Here is a 24516-nt window from a genome sequence, read left to right on the forward strand (position 1 = left end):
ATTTTCTAGTTTTTTTTTTTCTTCCCTATATCTGCTTTTCAGTTTTCTTTTACTTTTCGGCTTTCATGAAAGAAATTTTTATGTCTTCTGCCTTACTTACATTCTAGGTAATGAAGAAGTCTGTTAAGTTGCAAAGGATGGCATTTTATTTGGTGGAAAACGGCCTATTTTCATGGTTATGCTCTATCATTTCAGCCTCTAGTACGAGTTTTACTGAAGATCAGAAATCCATTTTTTTAAAGCAGCTGATCTTGGTATTGGAGGTAGCGATTATTTTTCATTTATGGTTAATAGCTTCACTACACTCTTGCTTAAGTTTTTTCAATACTTTAACTGTATGGGGTGTGCACTTGTCTGTAATTATGGATTTTATACCTGAAACTGAATTCATGCTCTCCATTCAAACTGAAAGAGGTAGGTTGCAATCAATTGAATACCATCTTTGCCCTCGATCAAATAAATAAATTTAAATCAATACTTCTTTTTCTCATCAATGTTTATGGATTCAGGTTGTCAATAATGTCATTTCATTCAGAAACATCCGTGACTGGTTACAAAAAGATGCCCTCGAGCAGCTAATGGAATTTTCATCTAATATTTTCAAAATCCTGCTTGGTGGTGAGGAATTGCTGCTAATAGAAGGGGCACTGGTTAATCAAATTTTGGAGATAATAACATCCGTGCTCAGAATATCACAAAAACGAAAAATTTACCAGCCCCATTATACGTTTTCCATTGAGGGCCTGTTTCACATTTATCAGGCTGTTTACAAACTAGATTGTACAACACAGGGTTCGAATTCAGCTTGCAGACTCAAAATGATACTCATGAACATGCCACAAATATCACTTCTACGCATGGTATCTCTCTCTCTCAAAAAAAAAAAAAGAAAAAATCTAGACATTGCTTTTTCTGCTTGCATTTTGAAAAATGTTTTACTGTATTTCACTATTTCCTCCACTCTTGAACTTCTATTAGTTTTGCTTGGTGAAGTAAGTTGAAGCTTAGTGAGGAGGTTGTACTTTGACTTTACTTCAACAATGAGTCTATTGTATCTTTAATTAATATATAGTGTTGTGCGTCATGATCCTTCTGATAGTCCCCCAGTTATGGAGGTTTATGTAAGCGGGGGAAGGGAGGTGTAGGTACATGAGAATTAATGTGGGGCCCAAAGAATATTGTTGGTTAGTTTAGGTCATGAGTAGTGAGGAGCTTTTAGAGCACTCATTGTGAGTGAGTGGGTATCTTTTTACTGAATTGTATATTGACTGTTCTGAGAAAAATTGTGAGAAGGAAAGCTCTCAAAACTTCTCAAGCTTATCACCTTCATAGTGCATCCAAATATTTTGTTCTTTGAAACTTGAGTAGGAGAAGAGGGAGGGAATGGATTGAGAATGGAAGATAAATTTTTAATTCTATTGAAGTTTTTCAGATTAAATTGTTATTTGGTTTTGGTAGTTGTTAGTTTACCAAATAGTTACCGAGTCAAGAGGGAGAGAATGGATTGAGATTGGAAGATAAATTTTCATTGTAGTTTTTCAGATTTTGTTAGTATGCCAAGTAGTTATCGAGTCAAGAGGAAAGGAATGGATTGAGATTGGAAGATAAAATTTTAATTCTATTGTAGTTTTCCAGATTACATTGTTATTTGGTTTTGGTAGTTAGTTTGCCAAGTAGTTATCGAGTCAAGAGGGAGGGGAATGGATTGGGACTGGAATAAATTTTTAATCCTATTGAAGTTTTTCAGATTACATTTTTATTTGGTTTTGGTAGTTGTTAGTTTGCCAAGTAGTTACCGGGTTAGGTTTTGAGTTACTGTAATTAGATTGTGATGTCTACAAACAGTGATGTTAGCCTTGTGAAGTGGGAGGTTGGTCCTTATAGTAGTTTTTTTTTTCCCCGGGGGGCGGGGGGTGGATGGGTTATGTGTGTGTGTGAATGAAATCTCCAGAGTACAAAAAGTTCATATATGGTTCTTTGATTTCTTGCAGGATCGAAAGAGGTGCTCAGATTTTCTGTCATGGGCAGTTTCCACCGCTTTAGAGTTTGATTCTAGAATAATAGCCAAAGAATCTCATTTGAGTTTAATGAGTGAATCTGATGAAGAGCATTTTGACGAATCCTTGACATCAAAACTTTTACGTTGGTTATCTGCATCTGCAATTCTTGGAAAGGTTTCCTCGAAACTTGATAGCTGGAACCTTCGAACTTCAGAAAGATCGAGTGATGAAACGCTCTACTCTTTATTAGAACATGTCAAAAATACACGTGATGACAATAGTCTACAAGAATTTGGTTGTGAGGAGCTCTTAGCTGCAAATATTTTCTATCTTCAACATCTTCAGAGTAGTTTCATGGTGCTCCCTATGGCGATGTCTGCCCTTTGTCTCCTCCTCCTTGATGTTCTCATTTCTGCAGGTATACTTGAATGACTTCAATTTTAAAAATTTTATAGTTATTATATTATCATCTGGGGTGAATTCCTTTTCCATACGTTTGAAACTCATATCTACACTACAACAATGCAATGTTGAGAGGATAGCATCAAGCCCAACTCAAAAGAAGTTCGATAACATTTTACTTAGTTAGAATCCCTTCCTTTAAAAGGGATATTTGGTGGGCTTATTTTTTTTATATTCTATTGCATTTATATTCTTTCATTTTTTCTCAATAAAAGTTGTTGATTCTATATATATATATATATATATATATATATATATATAAAACTCAAAAGGAATTCGATGCATACCCTGTCCTTTTTTGTTAAGCCTTTGGCCCTTATATTTCTATCTATGGGTGTGGTCTGTTCTAATAATAAGACAAGGGATGGGGTTTGTTTTTTTGGCTAGAGGCCATGTGGAGGAGGTTGCTTTTTTGAGGGGAAACAACAAACACTTTTTATTAATATAATGAAAAGAGGTTAATGTTTCAAATTACTAGAACCTAGAATGGGAAACTAGAAAATTAAGTAGTACTAGAATATTAAAAAGAGTAAATTAAAACATAAAAGCATTCCAATTAAGACAAATATCGTGAATAGAGTATCCTACAAAGCCTTTAGAAAGAGAACACCATGAGGAGGCCTTTAGGTGAGCCGAACCAAATTGATCGATTTAAGGAAGAGACTTGTTATGAAAAACCCTCAGCCAGCACTCAAACCACAACTCAGTTAATAAGGCTTTTACTGCAGTAACCCACAAAACTTTGGACTTTGATACAGCTGGACCAATCAATAAATGGAAGATATTTTCCTTAAATCTTGATCCAACAGTTTGTAGCTCGGTAGAGCCTAGGATAGACTAGAGTCTGAAAGTTCTGCACTCTCTTTGAAGGACCTTTTCTAATAAAAATATTTGAACCCTTCACTTTGTTGTCTTGAGCATCAGCGTTCAGCTTCATTCAAGCATCTGGATACAGACTCCACAGGCATGCCACATTTTTTTTTTCTTTTTAGGAAGAAAAAAAAAAAAGGTTTAAACTTCTTCGAAGTTCCATCCATACATATGAAATGATTTTCTTTAAAAGAAAAGCTCCTTGGTCATTCTCTAGTTTCATTTAGCTCTCTTAGGTTCTCCAAACCCAGCCTACCTCTCTCTATTTGGTGAGGAAACCATATGTCGGGAGATATGATGTTAATTTTTCTTGAGAAATTTGTACCGGTGGCCCATTTGACAAAGATGTAAATGAAATCTGACCTACCTTTTTAAAACCAAGTTTTATAACTTTTGCTTACATCATTGCGAAGTGAAATTATGGAATTGATCAGTTGTGTATATGTACTGATACTCGACTATTGCTCTCGTTACCCACTCTTATGACTTGCTCCTGTTCCTTGTTGCATTTTCTTTTCCTCTTTTTTCTTTTTGACATTTTTTGACATTGCCCTTCTTTTAAACATACTGATTAGCAAGTAATGAAAAAAAAAGAATAAAAACGAGAAGGGGAAAAAAAATTAGATTAATGAATCACAGGAGGAAATAAAATTTTTAAAAGTATGAGTAACGGCTAGCGAGAGTGAGAGCGAGAGCCAAATATCAAAACTCATACACAAGGTCGATTTCATAATTTTATTTCATGATGACACAAACAAAATGTTATAAAACTAATGTTTTTGCAAAGTGGGTCAGATTTCATTTGCGCCCTGTGAAAATTTTATCTGTACAAAAGAAACCCATGTTTTTTCCTTGTGGTTGCGCCTAGAAAACCTCTTATTAGCTTTCCTAGCAAAGTCAATTTTCTTTGGGATGATGCACCAAAAAAGCAAGAAGGTAATGATATTGACTAATACTGGTAGAAAGAAAGTTAACTTGCCTCGTGGATGCTTCATGGGTGCTTCAGTTTGTCAAGTTTTTCAAGACTTCCTGCACTGGTTGTCGGAAGGTAATGTAGTGTGGATTGCCTGCAAGAGGCATCCAAAGTATTTAAATATCAGGTTTTCCTTTGCTGCCCCCGCTTTTGGAAGAAGCTTGCATTTGAAACACAAGATCTTGTAATTGATTCTTTCAAGTTCAGATTTCATAAAGGCTAATCTTTAGACCTGAAGCCTTCTCAAAGATGGAAATTCGTATAAAATTTCAAGATTGAACCAATTATATCAATCAGAAGTCCATTTCTTTGCTTCTTTTGCCCTTAAGATTACATAAACGAAGAATAAGCTCCCAACAAGCTCTTGAGAAGACACAAACGAAGAATGAGTGTTGAAGGTCCTCTTAAAGCAAGATAGATATTTCTTTTGTAGATTGGAGCTCCCGATAAGCTCCAACTAGCCTTGCAAAGAAAACACATGGAAGGAGACAGAAAGCAAGATGGACGTTTCTTTTGTAGAGTGGAGGAACAATTTAATGACCCAAAGATTATTTACCAAAATAAGAACGTTAACTCTTCTAGGGAATTTTGAATTCCACAAGTCATTATAAACTAACTTTTCCATAGCAACGGAGGCAACAAAGTGTTTATAAAGAGATTTAACAGAGAACTTCCCTGAAGAATCCATGCTCCATAAGCGACGGTTGGATTGAAAATTTACTTGCACATTCGATAGTAAAAACAAAATCTTGAAATCAAGAACTTCGGCATCTTTTAGCAATCTTCTAGAGTAAATAGACCATGATAAGGTGCTTGCATCCCAATGATCAAGAACTTCGGCATCTTTTAGCAATCTTCTATTGCATTGTTGCATTACTTTATTGTCTCACATTTAGTCTGATAACCTAGTTTTTATAATGAATCAGGTCTCTTTCATAGTCATGGAGCTGATTTGGCACAACGCTTGTCAAAGATACGTTGTCCTGAAGAAGTAAATCCTGCATGGAGATGGTATCCATATTCTATCCAACCCTTTTATTTTTTATTTTTTTTTGGTAAAGATACACATCCAACCCTTTTAATTTTACATCGTTCCAGCTTATCCCAACAAGAGATGCCAAAGATATAGACCCATTTGATAAAATATTTAGGATTCGTTCGATAACAATTTTGTTTTAAACTTTCTGTTGTTTGCTTTTGAAATTTATGATTGTATTTTCTTAATTTTCTTACTATGATTGTCACTTGTCTCTTTGAGTTCTTAGTCAAATTTCAAAAACATATATAAGTTTTGAATAGAAAAATTGTTTTACATGGTAAAACTGCTGAAAATATTTTTAAGTATAGCAAAATGTCACCGTCTATTAGTGTCTATTATTTTGCTATATTTGTAAATATTTTTGTTCATTTTACTATATTCGAAAACAATCCTTTTGAGAAACTACTTTTATTTCTTTTGTTTTGTGTTTATTTTTCCCAAAACTTGGCTTGATTTTTAAAAACTTTAGTAGAAAGTGGATAACAAAACAAAAAAAAAACCATATGTTAAACTATTGTTTATAAGGTTAATTTTCAAAAACCAACTACCAAATTTGTTTTCAAATGAGCATTAGTTTTTATTTTTTGGCTTTTGAAAATTTAGCTTATAAACACTACTTCCACTTATAAGGGGTTCTTGTCTTGTTATCTATCTACTCTTTAGAGATGTTTTCAAAATCCAAGTGAACCTTCAAAAACTAAACTAAGTAGTCTTGAAAACTTGCTTTTGTTTTTGGAATATCTAATGAATTTAAATGTTTCAATTCTAAAGAAGTTGGGAGAAAATAAGCACAATTCTCAAAAATAAAAAACCAAATAGCTATGAAATGGGTCCTTAATTTTATATATGTTTTTCGAAGACCCAGTTTAATCATCTTCTGTCTTATTGATGTAACTGGAATTTATCTTAGATATATTCTGCAATACAAAAATATGCTAGCCACAAGGAGCCAAGGATTATTGGGGCGAAAAATGAAAAGGAAAAAAATAAATAAAGACAGAAAAATAACTCCTGTTCTGCTATGTATAACAAGTTTTGGAAAAAAAAAACAACGATCTATTCCAGTCCTCCCAACCTTTTTCCAATATTTGAACCAAGATAGCGACAGTTCCACCCTTTAACTTATAATTCTATAGTGGTAAAATAACGAAGATTCAGTTTTAAAATTTATTTTTAATTTTTTCCCTTTAGATTTACTTTTCAGCTTCTTATTTCTATTTAGATCAAAACTACTTCTGTTCTATGGTGCATTTTGGATATAAGCAGCTTCGATACATCTAGCTGAGAAACTTACTATGCCAACCAAGTATGATAGTTTAAAAGATTGCAGCTTCAAATAAGAATTTGCCAGCTAAAAATCCTGGAAGACGGTTAATCTGCATCCATTTTTTTAATCTACTACATTTGTAGAATGTTGTATATCAAGTGGGATCTAAGAAGTTGCTTGCTGTAGAAATGAAAATATAGTTTGTCTGATATTTTATGTTCTCTTGATGGTGCTAGCTATGTTATACGCGAATCTCTTTGATTTCAGGACGTTCTACCAACCATGGAAAGATTATTCATTGGAATTGACAGATTTGCAGAAGATGGATGAAGTTCACGCTTGTCAAACTCTTCAACTAGTGATCTCAAACATTCTTAGTAAAAAGCCCCCCGATCTTCAAGTTTTGTTACCTCAAGACATTGAGATTTCACGAGTATTTGAGTGGGAGAGAAATCTCATTGGAACACAAAATTCAAATCCTTAACAGAAAAAGGTTAGTCTTCTTTAGAGTCAGCTTGTTCATCTTTTTGTATACATAGATAGTTCAAAGTAGTGTTAGTGTTGATAATTGATGTAGGGTTCATAAAAGTAGATATATTTATCTGATTTGGATCTGTAACATTCAATACACAAATCAAGAGAAAAGAAAGATTGAAAATTTTGACCAATTCTCAAAAAGTAATGAAAGAAGTACCATGGTTCAGCTAGTTTTTTCAAGCATAAATGATCTGCTTTTGAAGAGAAGTTGGTGGGGCACTTAAAAAGAGAGACTATGGCCGGGTAGTTGCCCCTTGTAAGTGCCTTTTAAGTCGCCCCATTATCTGTATGCGAGGATGAAAATATCACATGTCGATATATCGTAAATCATCGATATTAACTATCCATGGTTATCTCAACATCTTTTATAAATATTCGTGGAATAGGAATACTAATAACAATATCTATAAGTTAGTTTGAGAGTAAAAAAAACATAATTATTAATCTAAATAAATTTTATATATTTAGTGATTTACAGACATATCCATCGATAATGATCTTTTATTGACATATCCATAAATATATCTGTAAAATTGAAATCTCGATATCAAAACTGAATTGTTAGAGAGTAGTTTACAAGATGGATTTTATGGAAGATTGTTCTCTAATTAATGAGAGTGGAGATCAGTCTGCAAGGTTTCCTCCATGCAATCCATCTTATAATATCATAGATGACTAAATGGATTGTTTACTTTTTTTTTCCTTAGATTTTCTTGTTTGGGATGACCTCTCATCAATAGTTATTTATTTGTATACTCAAATTGAAAACAAATTATTCAATGAAGTCACAATATTATTGCTTCATAATAACTGTAGGAATAAAAGATGTGTATGCCCTCAAATAACCACTAGATATAAATTAGATGTACTTTTCTTTTACACATCTAACGGTTTAAATTTTCTATCCACATCGTGGTGGCTTCATCAAATAGTTTTTCTATGTAGAGGGGTTACTTTTGTATAAGTATTTTTTTTTATTATATATATATTTATTTCGTAACACCATATTTGAAAGTTACACTATATTACAATGTAAAATTAGCATTATCACTTGTTGCACATTTTAAATTTTTTCATTCAAATGAGATCTACTCTCTTGATGTATTTTTGACAACACTAAAAATATGCTATTTTCCTCTACTTAATCCGGAGTCGTCTCTTAGTTTAATGTGTTTATTTAGTTATTTTATAGTTATCGAACATCTAAGAGGTAGAATAACACATCGATGGTGCTAAAACGGACCAAAATGGAGTTCAAATGCATCAATGGGGAAAGAAAAACTAAAATGATTAAAATGTCCTTGGAGGAGTGTAATGACGCTACGCCGGATGCCTTTTCTTGAGAGCACATAATTTGAGAATTGAAGGTAGCGTATGGTTCCATAGTGTGCCTTTGCGGCGCTACGTAGATTGACGCATGGCATGTGTGTGCAAAACCCCGTTGCGCTACGTTGAGTGCATCCCTGCGGTTGACAAAGGGGGGTCGTCTGCTCTCCAGCATCGTGGCACTATACCCTAGCATTGTGGAGTGTTTGCCCATTTTTTTATAAATTAGGTTCTCATCATTTAGGGCACCCTCCGGCAAACCAGCCAAAATTCTACTCTATCTGTCATTTGGGACTTGACAAGTCCCAATGGAAGAGATGAGAAAGAATATATAAAATTTTGGCTAGTTTCCCTTTTATATTAATTGTGAGACTTGTTCTTCATTGTAAATTGTTCCACTATTGCTTATGGGTTTTACTCTGAATTAATTGATTATGAATTGCATTCTCTTGATTATTGATTGAAAACCAATGTTTGAATATGTAATTCCATGCTTTAGATTTATCCTTGATTAAGGTAATAGATCATAGGGAAGCAAAGAACTTATTTATTGTTAGATTAACTTATTTATTGTGAAGTCTTTAAAATTTTTTTTATTGTGAAGTCGACCACCAATGAGTATTGCTTTAATTGTCTTGATGTAAAATCGTATTGAATGAGTTAATTAGGCAATTGTACGTTCATTCTAATGTAATCCCCTAGCTTAATGCAATTAGTTCAATTATTTAGAATGGATTCTTCGGCACATATTGGTTTATTTGCTAATTAGGATAGTTGATAAGGATTCTAATCAATTTGACTAAGCTTAAGCAAAGAAGTTTGATCTAAAGTTGAACGATTGATTAACTAATTGGGGAAAAATCAAATTAAACCTGAGCTAGATATTTCTATTATTAATTTCACAAATCTCTCTCTTGCTCTCATTTATTTTTCATGCAAGTTGACTTTTTATTGCAAGCAACTCCAATCAGCAAACTCCCTCCTCGGTTACCTCGGGATCGTCGACATTCTATTTGAGAAACATGAAGGTTCCCTAACTACAAAATTAAGGAACGGAACTTTATTTGATTTGGGTCGAAAGAGCTCGACATCCTTTTAGTCACGATCAATTTTCTACTCAAGTATATTGCTTTTTTTTGATACTGCTCAGCCTAAATGTTTCATCCACATTTCTATTTAATTACATCTCAAATGCTCAAAAACAAAACCAAGTCTTGGTGTAATATAGGCCTTTGCTTTTGAGTTATACTAAAAAGAGCAAGTTCATTTTGGTTAAAATTAGTTTATAATTTGGAACTATAGATATACTTTCACTTTTTGCATCATCTGGTTTTATCGACAATAGGAAAGCTTCTTTCTTGAATGGTTCCTCATATTATTATTATTATTTTTTGAGGCAACAAATAAGATATGCACTACAACTAACTAATCCCCAACATCCTCATCAAGGGGAGAACACTTGAGAGGATGCCAAAGTTGTTAATAATTGTTCTTCTCTCTACGGATTTGAAAAGAAGATAAAATAATACAGTTTCCAACAAAAATAATATCTTCAATGAGGGTGCCCAATCTCAATAAATAAAGTCTCCTTTCAACACAAGTTAATCTGCTCCCGCGCTTTTGACTCCATCTCGGTTGGTCCCAACCTACATGTTGAATTGCCAACAAACCCTCCAAGACTGCTTCAACTTTCAACATATTGATGCCCTTATAGCCTCCCAAAGACGCTTCAACTTCATGGTCCCAAACAATACATCCAAGCCATATTGCTCCTTCGACCAAGTCGCATATGCATTTAGCTTCCACAAACTCGATCTTAGTGGGGACCAAGGCGGATGGCAAGGAAGATAAGACGAAGGGGCTAATGTAGAGTTTGGTATTTGTGTACAAGGCGCAAAATAGTATTAAAATAAAAGAAAACTATGATCATCGAAATTTTAAACTATGTTTGGACGGACATATTAATATATGATTGAACGAAAAAGTTTGAAAACATATAATTATTATTTAAACTCAATTCACTCTAATATGCAAAAAAAAAAAAAAAAAAAAAAAAAAAAAAATTAACAAAAGGAAGGAAAGAAAATATGTGCTCAAAATTTAGTAGGGGCAGGACTTCATAATTTGGAATTTGTGGGATTTAAATTGAAGTTAATAACATGCATATAGCATGGATGTTGGAAAATGGTTGTACCTTTTAATAAGTACTTTTCACTTTTTGGTTTTGCATATCATCATACTTTCTTTCATTCTCTCTTTCTTCTCTCTTTTAGCTCTTTTTCTATCCTCTCTCTAAACTAAAAAGTTCTCATAGATCCAACTCCTTTAACATGTTTAATTTGGGTGGTTTTATGTAAGAATGGTGAATCTTAATATGAATTTTCGAGTGGTAAGAACTCTTTAGTAAATTGTACCTTTTCTCTTATAATTAATTGGTCATTTGGACATTAGATGGAAATACTATGTTTCTTGGTGATTTGAAGGAATTTCTTCTTACATGGATTAACTGTGCTTTGTTTGCTCACAAATATGACTAAAAACACTTTTACCATAACCAAAAAACACTTTTTTTCATGATGACTCATAATGTTTGGAAGTAATATAAATGTTTTTTTTTAAAAAAAAAAAAAAAAAGTCAAAACCACTCAAGGTGTGCTTTATGGAAACCCTTGTAGAGTGCCATTGGCTAAAATACTTATTATGGAAAAAGAAATTAAGAACACTTTTAAGAGGGTACATAACCTTTAAAATTTAAAAAAAAAAAATTGTTATTTATTTTTTTATTTCAAAATCGGAAAAAGAAAAGTCCTACCTTGCAACAAGTCATCCGCGAGAGTCTTGCACGTTATGAGGGTCTCCACCTCTTTCTCACTCTATCGTTTCACACTGAAAGCCTATAAAAAGCGTGACCTTCAGCAATTCATTCACACAATTTCTTCACTTCTATTCGAATGTTCTCCTTTCCTCTCCTACTCTTCCTTTTTTCGTTTTTCGAGCAGTAAGTTAGAAAGGGTGTGTGTTTCGGTTGGTGACAGTGTATTTCTGATTGGGTTTTTTTGACTGTTTTATCCTGGGACGACGTGGCAATATTCCAAATCTGCTTGCACAATTGGGCAGAGCTGCGAAACGTCTTAAAGAGAGCGAGCTCCGCGACTCAGCCTATAACGAGTTTTTGTTTTGCAGGTTTTGTTTTTTGCTTGACCATTGTGCCTTAACTATTTTCTGTCTGTCGTTCTAAGGATCTTGCCGTTTCTAACAACAACTCATTGATTTTCTTTTATAATAACTCTTCATTTACATTTCAAATTAAGAAATGAATAAAATAAATAAACTTATTCATAAATTAAGAATGATGACAAAAATATCTTAGACATCTGAAAAAAAAAATATATAATCGTTGTATTCTTGTAGAGGAAGCAGTTCAAACATTTGAAGATAAATGCCTTAATCGATTTAGATATCACACTGACTTTTAAATGGACAATAAGCACCATAGCTATCAAATAAATGCTTATGCTTCACATTGTAATAATTCTCCAACCACTCACACATTCATGCTGCCACCAAACCCATAATTTAGTGGCTTTTTACTGTTTATTTAGACATAAATTTAAGACTGTTGTGCTTATTGAATCAAAAGTTGGGATCCCTAAATAGTTTCCAACCCATTTTGTAATTATTCCATAATAAAAAGAATGGTGGTTAATCTATTGGTCAATATGAAAATAGTTTGATTGGTTAAGGTATATTTCTTCGATTAAAAAATTATATAGAGATCAGTATCTCTAAATTTTAAAGTTTGTGTTAAATAGATCAAAACAAAACTAGATTTCTTAGATACAAAATCAAAAGATTAGACCCCGTTTGATAACCTTTTATTTTTATTTTTTTAAATTAAGCTGATAAACACTATTTTTTATTGTATTGAATTTTTGTTTTATTGTCTACTTTATCCTAGTGTTCTAAACAACAAAACCATGTTTTGAAAATTAAAATCAGTAGTTTTTAAAAATTAACTAAAAAATCAAGTATTTAATTAGAAAAATAGCTATAGTAAAGAAGTTGCAAGAAAAAAAATATAATTTTCAACAAGCAATAAGATGGTTGTCATTAAATACAACCTTATGGATCTATTAACAAAACAATGAATGCAAACTATTTTGTTTTTGGTCTTCTGTTTTTAAAAAATAAGCTTACAATCACTAATTTTATCTCTAGTTTTCTTTCTTTATTATTTGTGTTTTAAAACATTTTTTGCACATCTCGATTTTTTTTAAAGTGGTTTTAAAATTTTACTTAGAATTTAAATGTGTTTTTTTTTAGAAATATGGAAAAATTATTAAAAAAATTACGTCGAAATAGATATAATCTTCAAAAACTTAAAACAAAATAGTTATCGAATGCAAATGGAGCCATTTAGAGACTTCTTTTTCTTTTCTTTTTTTTCTTTTTTTTTTTTTAAATTTCTTTTAATGAGCCTTTAAACACTTAAAAATTCAAAATTCAAAGGTTGAAGTTGTAATTTAACTTTTAATTACGGCACACATGATCTTGGAAAAAGGTTGCAACTTTGATTAGTTTTCCCTTTTGGATTTTGAACGGCCAACATACTTCTATCAAATCATTGAGACAAATTTATACCCACAAACATCATGATTTTAGTTAACAAACATAATATATCCTTTTCTTTTACATAATTTAGTAAAAATAACTTTACTACAATATTTAATATTTTACCACACAGGTTCTTTTAATGTGTGAGAGTTTCTGAACCTAACTTAGATGACCAAATAGAACGCAAACAATCAGCAGAAATAAATCGAAAGCAGTAAAGAACACCAAGATATATAGTGGTTCGACCAGTTTGGTCTACATCCACTTTGAGAACCAGCTTGAATTAATTTATTAACGAGCAATAAATAAATTTTACAAATTACAGATAATCAACGAATTCATCAATCTATAATTTCAGTATCCACTGATACCGAGAGATCTGCACACAACGTCGCCTCTGAAAACTGAGAACAACCCGCTGTAAAACAGCCCAAAACAGTATGCTACCCCTCTCTGACCGACGAACCACCAAAACCAGATTTGCAAGCAAACCCACGCGTTGAAACGGAACTGACCGGCGCACCCACACGCTAAATCGGATCTGACTGGCCTCTGCTCTTCCACGAAGCCGACACCCAACGTCTAGCCGAGCGGCTCTTCGACCGGCCGCTGCTCTTCCACGAAGCCGATACCCAACGTTCAGACGACTCATGATCTCCTCAGGCGGCTATTGCAAACCTATTTTTTCTTTAGGCGGCTGTCTCTATTTTTCAGCCAAAAAGAGACCCACGAAAAATTGCCATAGGGATATTACAAAATTACCACTACTCATTAATTACAAGAATGCCATTGGGCCTTTAATTTTTCCAAAATATCCCATAAAACCCACTTAAATACCTTGTTATTTTCTACAAATCTCCCTCATAACAAGAATATTTATGTGTCAAGTTGATTCTCCAATCTTCCTATCATCCAGATTTAATATTCAGCCCATCTAATAGGTATTTGAACCTATGGGCTGGAAGAACCTTGGTTAACATATTTGACAAATTCTCAACTGTATGAACCTTGACCAGTTCAACATCTTTCTGGACCACAATTTCTCTGATAAAATGAAATTTGACATTGATAGGCTTAGACTGTTCGTGATGAATGGACTCTTCGCAAGATGAATAGCACTCTGGCAATCACAACAGACGGTAGGAATGAACTCCTGCGACAACAACTCACCAACTATCCTTTTCAACCACATTGCCTCTTTGACAGCTTCACCCACTGAAATATACTTTGACTCAGTAGTAGACAAGGCAACAACTGACTATAGAGCAACCTTCCAACTGACCACATTACCAAACAAACGAAAAATGTGACCTGATAGAGACCTTCTTTTGTCAAGGTCTGCAGCATAATCTGCATCTGTGAAGCCTTCCAACAGTGTTGATTTATCACAATCCCTGCTAAAACACAATGATACACTGACACTACCTTTCAAATATCGAAGCACCCATTTAACTGCATTCCAATGCTTCTTCCCAGGATTTGACACAAACCTACTTATCATACTCATAGCATTTCCCAAGTCAGGCCTAGTACAAATCATCAAATACATAATACTTCTAACAGCATTACAATAGGGAATATTAGCCATCTCTAACCTTTCTTGTTCAGTAACAGGACACTGAGACGAAGAAAGCCTAAAATGAGATGCTAAGGGTGTCGAAATTGCCTTACAACCAGACATATTATACTTCTCAAGCAGTTTATGCACATAACTCTCCTGCGAAATGGTTAACAAACCTTTCTCCCTATCTCTTTTCACATCCATGCCTAGGATCCTTTTGAGTTCACCTAAATCTTTCATCTCAAATTCACTACTCAATCGTTTCTTGAGATCATAGATTTCAGAATAATCTTTAGACACCAGAATCATATCATCTACATACAAAAGTAGATAAGTATATGTACCTTTCTACGATAGTTTCTAGTACACGTAGACATCATATGAGCTCCTGTGAAACCCCTGCTTTAGAATAAAGGTGTCAAACCTGATATACCACTGTCTCGGCGATTGTTTCAGTTCATAGATGTACCTGTGAAGACGAAAAACCATGTCTTCCTTTTCTTTCACCTCATAACCCTTAGGTTGAGCCATGTAGATCATTTCCTCCAATTCGCTATGAAGGAAAGCTATGGTGACGTCCATCTGTTTAACAAACATATCAAAGTGAACAGCAATAGATAAAATTAATCGAATAGACGAATGCCTCACCACTGGAGAGAAAATCTCATGAAAGTCAACTCCCTCATTTTGAGTGTATCCCTTGGCTACTAGTCTAGCCTTATACCTAGGCTTATTGTTACCTCCTGTACCTGGCTAGATTTTATAAATCCACTTTGACTAAATGAGTTTTTGATTAGGAGGCTTTGGAACCAATGACCAGGTCTGATTCTTCTGCAACAAGAACAACTCTGCGTCCATAACATCCTTCCACTCTTCCTTCAAATCAGATACAATAGCCTCCTCAAAAGTAAGAGGCTCTGCTTCAATATTGTCAGCTACACAAGTAAGAGCATAAGCAACTAAATCAGAATAACCATACCTCGTAGGAGCCTGTCTCACCCACTGAGGCTTGTCACGTGTAAACTGATAGTTCTGTAGGTCACTGCTACTTGAGCTTTCTTCACCAAAAACTCCCTCATCAATTAAAGTCTTTTGCAGTTGAGGCTATCTACCATCAGAACTAGATGACTAATCACTGGAATCACCTGAACTAACTGATGGTCTTGTTTTAGAATCAATTCTAACCTCTGTCTCAACCTGATCAACTGGCTGCTGTTTCTGCTGCTCTTTGACATGAAATGGCATCTCTGTTTCATTAAAGGTCACATATTTGCTGATAATGCATTTTTTCTGCCCTCTTTCAAGCACCAAAGTTTATATCCTTTAACACCCTGAGGATAGCCAATAAACATACATTTCATTGCCCTCTTATTCAGCTTCCCTTCCTTAACATGAGTATAAGCTGAACATCCAAACACTCTGAGATGATCCAAGCTTGGAGCTTTTCCTGTCCATATCTCCTGGGGAGTCTTTAGGCCTAAAACGGAAGACAAACTCCTATTAATAAGATAACAAGCTGTTTAGGCAGCTTCCCCCCAAAACTTCAAGGGTAATGAAGCATTTGTCAAGAGACATCTTGTACGCTCCATAATTGTTTTGTTGAACCTCTTAGCTAAACCATTCTGCTGTGGAGTGTACGTAACAGTGAAATGCCTCGTAATTCCCTCAGATTTGCAAAATTTATCAAATTTATGATTCACAAATTCCAAACCATTGTCTGTCCTCAGATACTTGCTTGTCTGGTTCTCAACCTGCTTTTTCCATTCAAGAAATTTTTCAAAAGCTTCATCCTTCTGTTTTAATGGATACATCCAAACCTTTCTTGAAAAGTCATCAATAATCGACATAAAGAATCTCAACCTCCCATAGAAGGTACCTGTGTAGGACCCTACAAATCTGAATGGACATAATCTAAAATTCCTTTGATAGAATGCTTCCCTTTCCCAAACTTCACTCTAGTAGACTTTCCCATTATGCAGTGTTCACAAAATGGGAGTTCAATGTATTTAACTCCTCCAAGAAAACCTCTTTCTGAAAGAGCTTGAAGATCTTTTTCACAGACATGAGCTAGTCTGTTATGCCATAACATAGATTTATCTGTTTCTTTCCCAGATGCAATAATAGCACTACCTGAAACTACAGTACCCTCCAACACATAAAGGCCATTCCTCAAGGTCCCCTTCAGCTTAACCAAAGAACCCTAGATAACCTTCAGAACTCCATTTCCAGATTTATAGGAATAAGCTGCTCTATCTAATTCGCACAGAGAAATTAGATTTCGTTTGAGTTCTGGAACATACCTTACATTTGTAAGAATTTCCAGAGAAATTAGATTTCGTTTGAGTTCTGGAATATACCTTACATTTATAAGAATTCTGATCATACCATCATGTGTTGCAATTCGAACACACCCAATTCCTTTTACATCACAAGCACCATTATCACCAAGCAAAACTGATCCCCTATCATTTTCCTGAAAGTCAATCAAGAAATCCTGATTAGTAGTCATGTGAAACGTGTATCCTGAATCCATGAACCAAGCATTTTGAATGTCCCTGCTGGATACCATCAAAAACTCTGCTGAATCATACCCATCAGTAATATTTGCTGCACTAGAATCCCCTATATGCTTGCTACTTGATGCTTCCTTACTCTTATTCAAAGGGCAATTTTTTTCTAAAGTGTCATTCTTTATGACATAGGAAACACTTTTTTCTTTTCCCCTTTGATTTCGACCTGGACCTTGACTCTTTTCCTTTTCCGTTCTTTTTCTCATTTCTACCTCTGGCCATGAGTAACTCTCCATCCTTGCGTTCCTTTTTAATCTCGAGATTTCTCATTCTTAAGGCATCCAACACTATATCCATGGATAATGAATCCCACCCATATTTAATAGCTGTCTTAACTTCTCGATACGATTATGGCAAAGAATTCAGAAGAATAACAGCTTGATTTTTATCCGCATCTTCTCACCGATGTTATTGAGATCAACTATAATCTTCTAGAATTCATCTAGGTTCTCTTCTAAGCCTTTACTTGAGTCCATCTTATATCCAAAGAATTTCTCCTTTAGATATAATTTATTTGGCAAGAACTTAGTCAAATAAAGACTTTCCAGTTTCTTCCACAACTGCACTGTAATAGTGACCTCATCTACTAGCCTAAGCACTCCATCTGACAGATACATAATTATCGTCGAATAGGCCATCTCATCCATATCCCTTTTTTCAGCTTCTGTAATTATTGGTGGAAAGTTATCTTCATCTAAGATTTTTGCTACCTTTTGTTGTACCAGAATAGCTTTAATCTTTTTCCTCCATAACCCGAAATTACCTTTCCCATCAAATTTAACAACTTTGAACTGTGTAGACATCGAAGCCATTTGTCAAATTAATTCCAACAAAATATCCTGAACAAAGAATGAATAAGCAACACACTGCCACACACCCTCCTTGGATCAACTAGAGCTCTGATACCACTTGTGAGAGTTTTTGAACCTAACTTAGATGGCCAAACAGAACACAAACAATCAGCAGAAATAAATCGAAAGTAGTAAAGAACACCAAGATATATAGTTGTTCGACTAGTTTGGTCTACATCCACTTTAGGAACCAGCTTGAATTAATTTATTAATGAGCAATAAAGAAATTTTACAAATTACAGATAATCAACGAATTCACCAATCTGCAATTTCAGTATTCTCATCCGCACACAACGTCGCCTCTGAAAACTAAGAACAACCCGCTGTAAAATAGCCCAAAACAGTATGCTATCTCCCTCTGACCGGCAAACCACCAAAACCAGATCTGCAAGCAAACCCACGCGCTGAAACGGAACTGACCGGCGCACCCACACGCTAAATCGGATCTGACTGGCCGCTGCTCTTCCACGAAGCTGACACCCAACGTCCAGCCGAGCGGCTCTTCGACCGGTCCCTATTCTCCCATGAAGCTGATACCCGACGGCTCACGATCTCCTCAGGTGGCTACTGCAAACCTATTTTTTCTTTAGCCCTATTTTGGAGAAGATAGGGGTATTACAAAATTGTCACTGCTCATTAATTACAAGAATGACATTGGACCTTTAATTTTTTCAATAAAACCCACTTAAATACCTTGTTATTTTCTACATAATGAATACAATAATATTATCCCAAAAACAAGAAATTTAATGCGAACTTACTAGATCTTATCACTTTATTTTTTAATATATATTTTTTAAAAAAATTATGTTTGAATTGATATGTATTGAGGTTAGAAGTTCAAATCTCTTAATTCTATTTCTGACACTAAAAAATATATTTTTAATGATTAACCAATGGAAATCATATATATACACATAAATACCCTTTTTGAATAGAAAAGATTTTTCAAACTATAATATAAAAAAAATTGACATTTTGTTAGTACAACATTATAATCATGCTTAAATACATTCTCTTTTTGATGTCGAGAATTTGATTGGTTGGAAACACATGTAACCTCCACTAAGAATAAAAAATTTGAATACTTCAGTCTTGAATAAAAAGTTTAGGGTTGGAATACTTTATTATAGGAGAAAAAAAGAAAAAAAATAAAGAAAATTGTTAGAAATGACTCATACATGTTTTTATTTTTCACGACTGACATCTTTTTAGAGAATTTATTAAAATAGATTTTTTCAATCCTTCCCAACCACATCGATCATCGAGATTCTTCAAAAAATTTAACTTTTTTCATCTTAAATTTCTTTTGGATTTCTTGGTGAAATCTTAGCCAAGTTGAACAACATTGTACATAATTTTTCTAGCAATCTTTTCAAATGGATCTTTTACCATATTTATGTTTCCACACCTATTTGAATTTTTAAATAGATTTATCAATTATCTAAATGAATCTTGCGTGGATTGCAAAATGATTTCTACAAGTTAAATTTTAGAAAAGATTAAATTTTAAGAAGTTTCCTAGAAGAGTGTTAATTGTGAAAGATGAAAACATTTTCAAATTATTTCGGATAGCTTTTCCTAACAAATATTAAATATAATTAAATGGAAATTTCTATTCTCATGTGTTTCTTTCATATCTAATTAAATGAAGTTATTCTAGAACCATAAAACTAATAGTGTAACTTGATTCAAACATAATAGATTTAGAGGAAAAAATTAAAAAACAAAACATAACTCTATAAAGGTAAAGAAAAACTCGAGGTGACAGGGTCTCGAACGCAATTGAGTTTGACCAAATACATGTTTTAATTACTTTTTAAAATTAGATTAGTGTTGAGAAGTCATCTCTAGCATCTCCAAACAAGATATTATGCCTTTTTCATTTTTAGGTCATAACTTTTGGAGAAAGTTGTAATTTTGATCTATTGTTTTCTTCATTATTTTCGCACCATCTTTCTCTCTACACTCTTATATTTTATGGATTCTAAAGTATAATTTTTTTAGCTATATCACAATGTTTGGATAGAGTTCGAGTTTATGATTTAAGGGTTGATTCGAGTCCAATAGTAAAATCACGAGATTTTGAACTTCAATGTAATAGTCTATTCTTTTGTTCTAAATTTTATTCTTTATGAACTTTTAGTAATTGAAGTCACACCTCAATTTTATTGATTGCTTGTATATGTTCTACGACTACATAGTTTCTATGATAGTCTCTAGGATAACATAAACAAACTTATTTAGATGTAGCTAGATGTCTCTGATTGATTTTGTCTTAGTCTTCTCGATGTGCTTATACTTATTGTTTAACTCTTTTGTGCCCAATTAATTAGATTAGACGAATATAACGACACGTGTTTTATAGCATTAAATTTGAGATATGCATATATATATATATATATATATAAAAGCGTTAAATAAAATAAATATTCGAATAATTTCAGAAAAATATGTAATGGTTAAAGAATATCTATTTATTAATTTATTTTTTGTTTCATAAAATAAAGTCTTTAAAAATTTTGTGATAATAGTCTCATAGTTAAAAGAATTATTATTTTTTTTATCTTTATTTGAATGATTTAATTATCTCCTAATTTCAAATTTTAATTTAAAAATAAAAAATTATATATATTTTAAACTTTCGTGTTTTTTAAAAAATATATATTTCTATTTAGATTTGGATGATTGGATTATCCTCCTAATTTTGAACTTTATTTTAAACCAAAATATAATTTTTTATTCTTTTTTAAAATTTCGTGATAATAGTTTCTTATTTATATATATATATATATATATATATATATATATATATATATATATATATATATATTATAATTATATATATATATATATATTATTATTTGATGTAATCCTCCTTGAATCGAAAAAAAAACTCAATCTTTTTAAGTGGATGGTTTGATTAACTACTTAACTTCTACATTAGTTTTTCATGATAACATTGGCCTCAAAATCTTTTATTTATTTAATTAGAATAGGATGATTTGATTATCTTTTAATTTTAAATTCTAATTGAAATCAAAGTATTACTAATGTTTTTATTTTGATAATCTTCCTTGTAGTACAAATATCTATTTAATTTTGATTTGGATGATATGGTTATTATTCTAATTACAAACCTTAATTTAAACTAAAATATTATTTACTATATATATATATATATTATAAATTTTGTAATACTCTTTTCTCGGTTGAAAAATAATAGAACTGAATATAAGTATGAACTAAAAATTAAACTACACCCAACTCAATATAGAACTGAATTTGCACAATCGAAAATCTAACTAGAAAAAGTAGCTCGAATTTTTATATATAAAAATCATTAAATCCATATTTAACGCTTATAACTAAGCTTGATGAATAATTTTCTTCACTCTTTTGCATTTAAATTAAACGAGAATATAGAGACATTCATGACACATTATTTTATTTTATTTTGAAAAAGTATGACACATAAATTTGTGTTAAAGAAAGAGGGTAAGTGATGGAAACTTGAAGTGTAAGGAGTGAATTTATACATCTCGAAAATAAATCAAAATCCAAACTATTTTTTTTGAAAAAGTAATTTAGGATATCATTCATATTAAAATGAAACTAATTTTTAAAAATATTTAATAACGTTAATTTGAGTTTTTTTTTTCTTTTTTTAATTACATGTGATGCTAAAAAATATTAGGGAAAAGATGAGATTTTTTTCCTTTTTATGTGTGATAGATAGGTATAGATATTTGATGTGATTGATAGGATTTTAGATAACCATTTTTTTTTCTCTTTGAATTGTGAATTAGAGATATAATCTGATTTTTTAAAATTCGAATTAGGATTTTTTTTTTTCTTTTTAATGTATGAATGCCAAAAATAGGGAAAACATGTGATCGTTTTTTTTTTCTTTCTTTCCTTTTTAGGTCCTTTTACGTGTGAAGACAAAGGGGAAAAATGAGATTTTTTTAAATTACTTTTTTTTACGTGTAATGCTCAAAAATAGGGGAATTGGATTTTTTAATTATTTTTTATTTTACGTGTGACGCTCAAACTAGGAGAAAAATAATTTATTTAATAATTTTAATTGTGAAATTATCTAAAATATCTCTATAACCGTCCACTGAAAAGGGTCAAAAGGGAAAATCGAAAGTTTTTCCCATAGCCCCCATGTGTGTAGTAGAGAGGAAGCAGTCGACGTTTCATCAAATTTTCCAGACCTCCAGCCCTCACATTCCATTGCCCGTGACTCGTGGAGCGCTGTCGCTCGTTGAACGATGATCTTCGCCGCCGATTGTCATAATTGTTTGACCAGTCAGTGTTCCTCTCTCTTTTTTTTTTCTCTCTCAGCCAATTGGGTTGCAAATCGGACGCCACCCCTCGCCCCTCACCACCTTACGTCATCGTTGATCCAGCACTGCTGATTGCACAACCACGTCCCCCGACAGTCTCTCCTCCGTTTACCTCGCGCCGGATCTCTCTCTCCCTATCTTTAGCAAGTCGCCATGAGTCGCTGCCGCCTCTTTGGATAGGACGCCGACAAGCGTTGATCATTTCTTTCACCAATCTGTCGTTTGGAGTAAGTTTTCGACCGTTTTGGTTTGTTCTTGATTAATTCTTGAATATCCACTAAGTTTTGGGTTAAATTTGATTTACCCTTAGGATTTGAAGTATAGATTTCAATTTTTGGAAGTCGTTGGGGCGTTGTCCAGCGTTATAAAGATCGACTTTTTGTGGATTTTGGTAAGTTTGAGACTTTGCGATCCTCTTGGGATTAAAGATAATTGATGTAAATTAAGTTATTAATGCTTGTTAGTGGTTTTTGCATAGGTTGAGTTTTTGGATTGAAGCTTGAGGTGGTTTTGGGTCGAGCCTCACTTTTGATAAGTTCATCGGAGTCATTTTAATAAATTTGATTAATTGGAATTAGACCCTAAAGGTTTAATAGGTTTAATTTAACTTTGGTTTACTATTTTAGGTTTTGGATTAAAGTTTTGTTTTGCAAGGAGAAGATAAGCTTGCTTGAGTATTTATTGTTTGAACTTAGTTCTAAGGTAAGTAATCTTGCTATTAAAATTGCCTTCGTGTCGGTTGACGTAATTAGAATATTATTATTTCCCTAAGGTTATTTGTATGTTTTTCTTTAGTATAGAGGATGTATGAGCATGATGTTATATTGTTAAGTATGTTATGATGAAGTATGAGCATGGTGTTGATTTTATAAGTTATAATATGAAAATGTATGAGCATGATGTTGATTTTATAAGTTATAATATGAGAATGTATGAGTATGATGTTATATTTCCATGCAATGGGCCTTTGTTTAATATGTATGATAAATATGTTAGTGATAATTGCCTCCTAGTTGTAGTCATGTATCCACTAGAGGCTTGTGTTTTTTTTAGGATTTACCAGAGGTTTGTGTTTCCTTTGGAATTCATCAAAGGTTGTGTTTTCTTCGGGGATTCACCAGAGGTTTGTGATTTCCTTCGGGTCTGCACCAAAGGTTAGTGATTTCATTCGGGTTTTAACTAGAGGTTTGTGGGTACATCTCATCTATAATAAGGCAAGTTCAACTAATCACCTGATGACCATCCATGATTGGTAGAGGTCTTTACACGTCCCACTAAAATGTTACATTTATTGGACATAAATGCATAGGTTGATCACGGTAGTGGGGTTACTTTATACTTATTCTTTATTATGTTATGTTTTTCAGGTAAGGGTAAAGATGCGCCGACGAATGACAGGAGAAATCCATGATTGTGTCACTGAGACTAATCAGATGCTTCCGCTCATGTTTTCATGTTTTCAAATCTCAAATTTGCAATTGAATTTAGAAAGTTTTTAGTTTTTGCGTTGTTGATTGATTTAGATAAAAACATTTTCTTGTGATGCTTTATTTTTTATAAGGGTACCTTGATTAATGACTTCCTGTTATATAGTTTGAACAAAAGTTATTTATTTTATAATATTTATTTGGTTATACCGAATTCATGAAATGTGTCGTTTTGAGATTTATGCATGCATGTAGTAACGACCTAGTATAAGTCCTAGGAGCCGAGTCGTTACAGTTGGTATCAGAGTCCATGTTTTAGATTCTGTAGACTGACTTATTAGTAAGTTAGATTGTCCATGTGGCCTAGTAACGGATCCTTTGTCATCGTCAGGTATGTTTTTCAAGTGAATGTTTTCAATATTTTATGCATGAGACATTGTGTGATTTTATGCCCTAGTGGATATGTCTCTCATGATGAGGAATCTAGTAGAAGCTGATTTTGTGTGCATGATAGGACATGACACCAAAATATAGGGTGAAAAGGAAGGTCGGAGGAAGGATTCATGATTCACAAGATCAAGTTCCACCTGTAAGAAATCCTTCCATGTTAATGGTGCAAAACTCAGAGGATCAGAACCTTCCCGTACCAGAGGATCCCCTTCTGCCA

At 33.0% G+C, this 24516-nt stretch overlaps 2 protein-coding genes across 12 annotated transcripts in view; both read left to right on the forward strand.

Moving 5' to 3' along the window:
- Positions 1 to 8934, forward strand: part of LOC120085516 — a 22560-nt gene extending 13626 nt beyond the window's left edge. Inside the window, exons 9-14 of one of the 3 annotated variants that reach the window (XM_039041532.1) lie at positions 108 to 263; positions 510 to 860; positions 1992 to 2418; positions 5232 to 5316; positions 6879 to 7104; positions 8330 to 8934. In XM_039041532.1, coding sequence (XP_038897460.1) covers positions 108 to 263; positions 510 to 860; positions 1992 to 2418; positions 5232 to 5316; positions 6879 to 7095 — 1236 coding nt within the window. In that variant the 3' untranslated portion in view covers positions 7096 to 7104; positions 8330 to 8934. Of the gene's footprint in view, positions 1 to 107; positions 264 to 509; positions 861 to 1991; positions 2419 to 5231; positions 5317 to 6878; positions 7319 to 8329 lie in introns of those variants that run through there. The other 2 variants (XM_039041533.1, XM_039041531.1) reach the window with 2 other exon arrangements.
- A 13239-nt stretch (positions 8935 to 22173) lies between these two features.
- Positions 22174 to 24058, forward strand: LOC120085354. 9 transcript variants are annotated; one of them, XM_039041294.1, is made up of 5 exons: positions 22174 to 22384; positions 22486 to 22649; positions 22733 to 22813; positions 23517 to 23576; positions 23790 to 24058. In XM_039041294.1, exons 1-5 carry the CDS (start codon positions 22348 to 22350, stop codon positions 23919 to 23921), a joined length of 474 nt encoding a protein of 157 aa, XP_038897222.1. In that variant the 5' UTR covers positions 22174 to 22347; the 3' UTR covers positions 23922 to 24058. The 9 variants fall into 9 exon arrangements, 2 of the variants coding, with proteins under 2 accessions (XP_038897222.1, XP_038897223.1); XM_039041295.1 differs by lacking the exon at positions 23517 to 23576 and having other exon boundaries at positions 22176 to 22384; XR_005483899.1 differs by having other exon boundaries at positions 22188 to 22649; positions 22733 to 23124; positions 23476 to 23576.
- Positions 24059 to 24516: the final 458 nt, after the last annotated feature.

Source organism: Benincasa hispida, chromosome 9 (assembly GCF_009727055.1).
Source record: "Benincasa hispida cultivar B227 chromosome 9, ASM972705v1, whole genome shotgun sequence".
Lineage (NCBI taxonomy): Eukaryota > Viridiplantae > Streptophyta > Magnoliopsida > Cucurbitales > Cucurbitaceae > Benincasa > Benincasa hispida.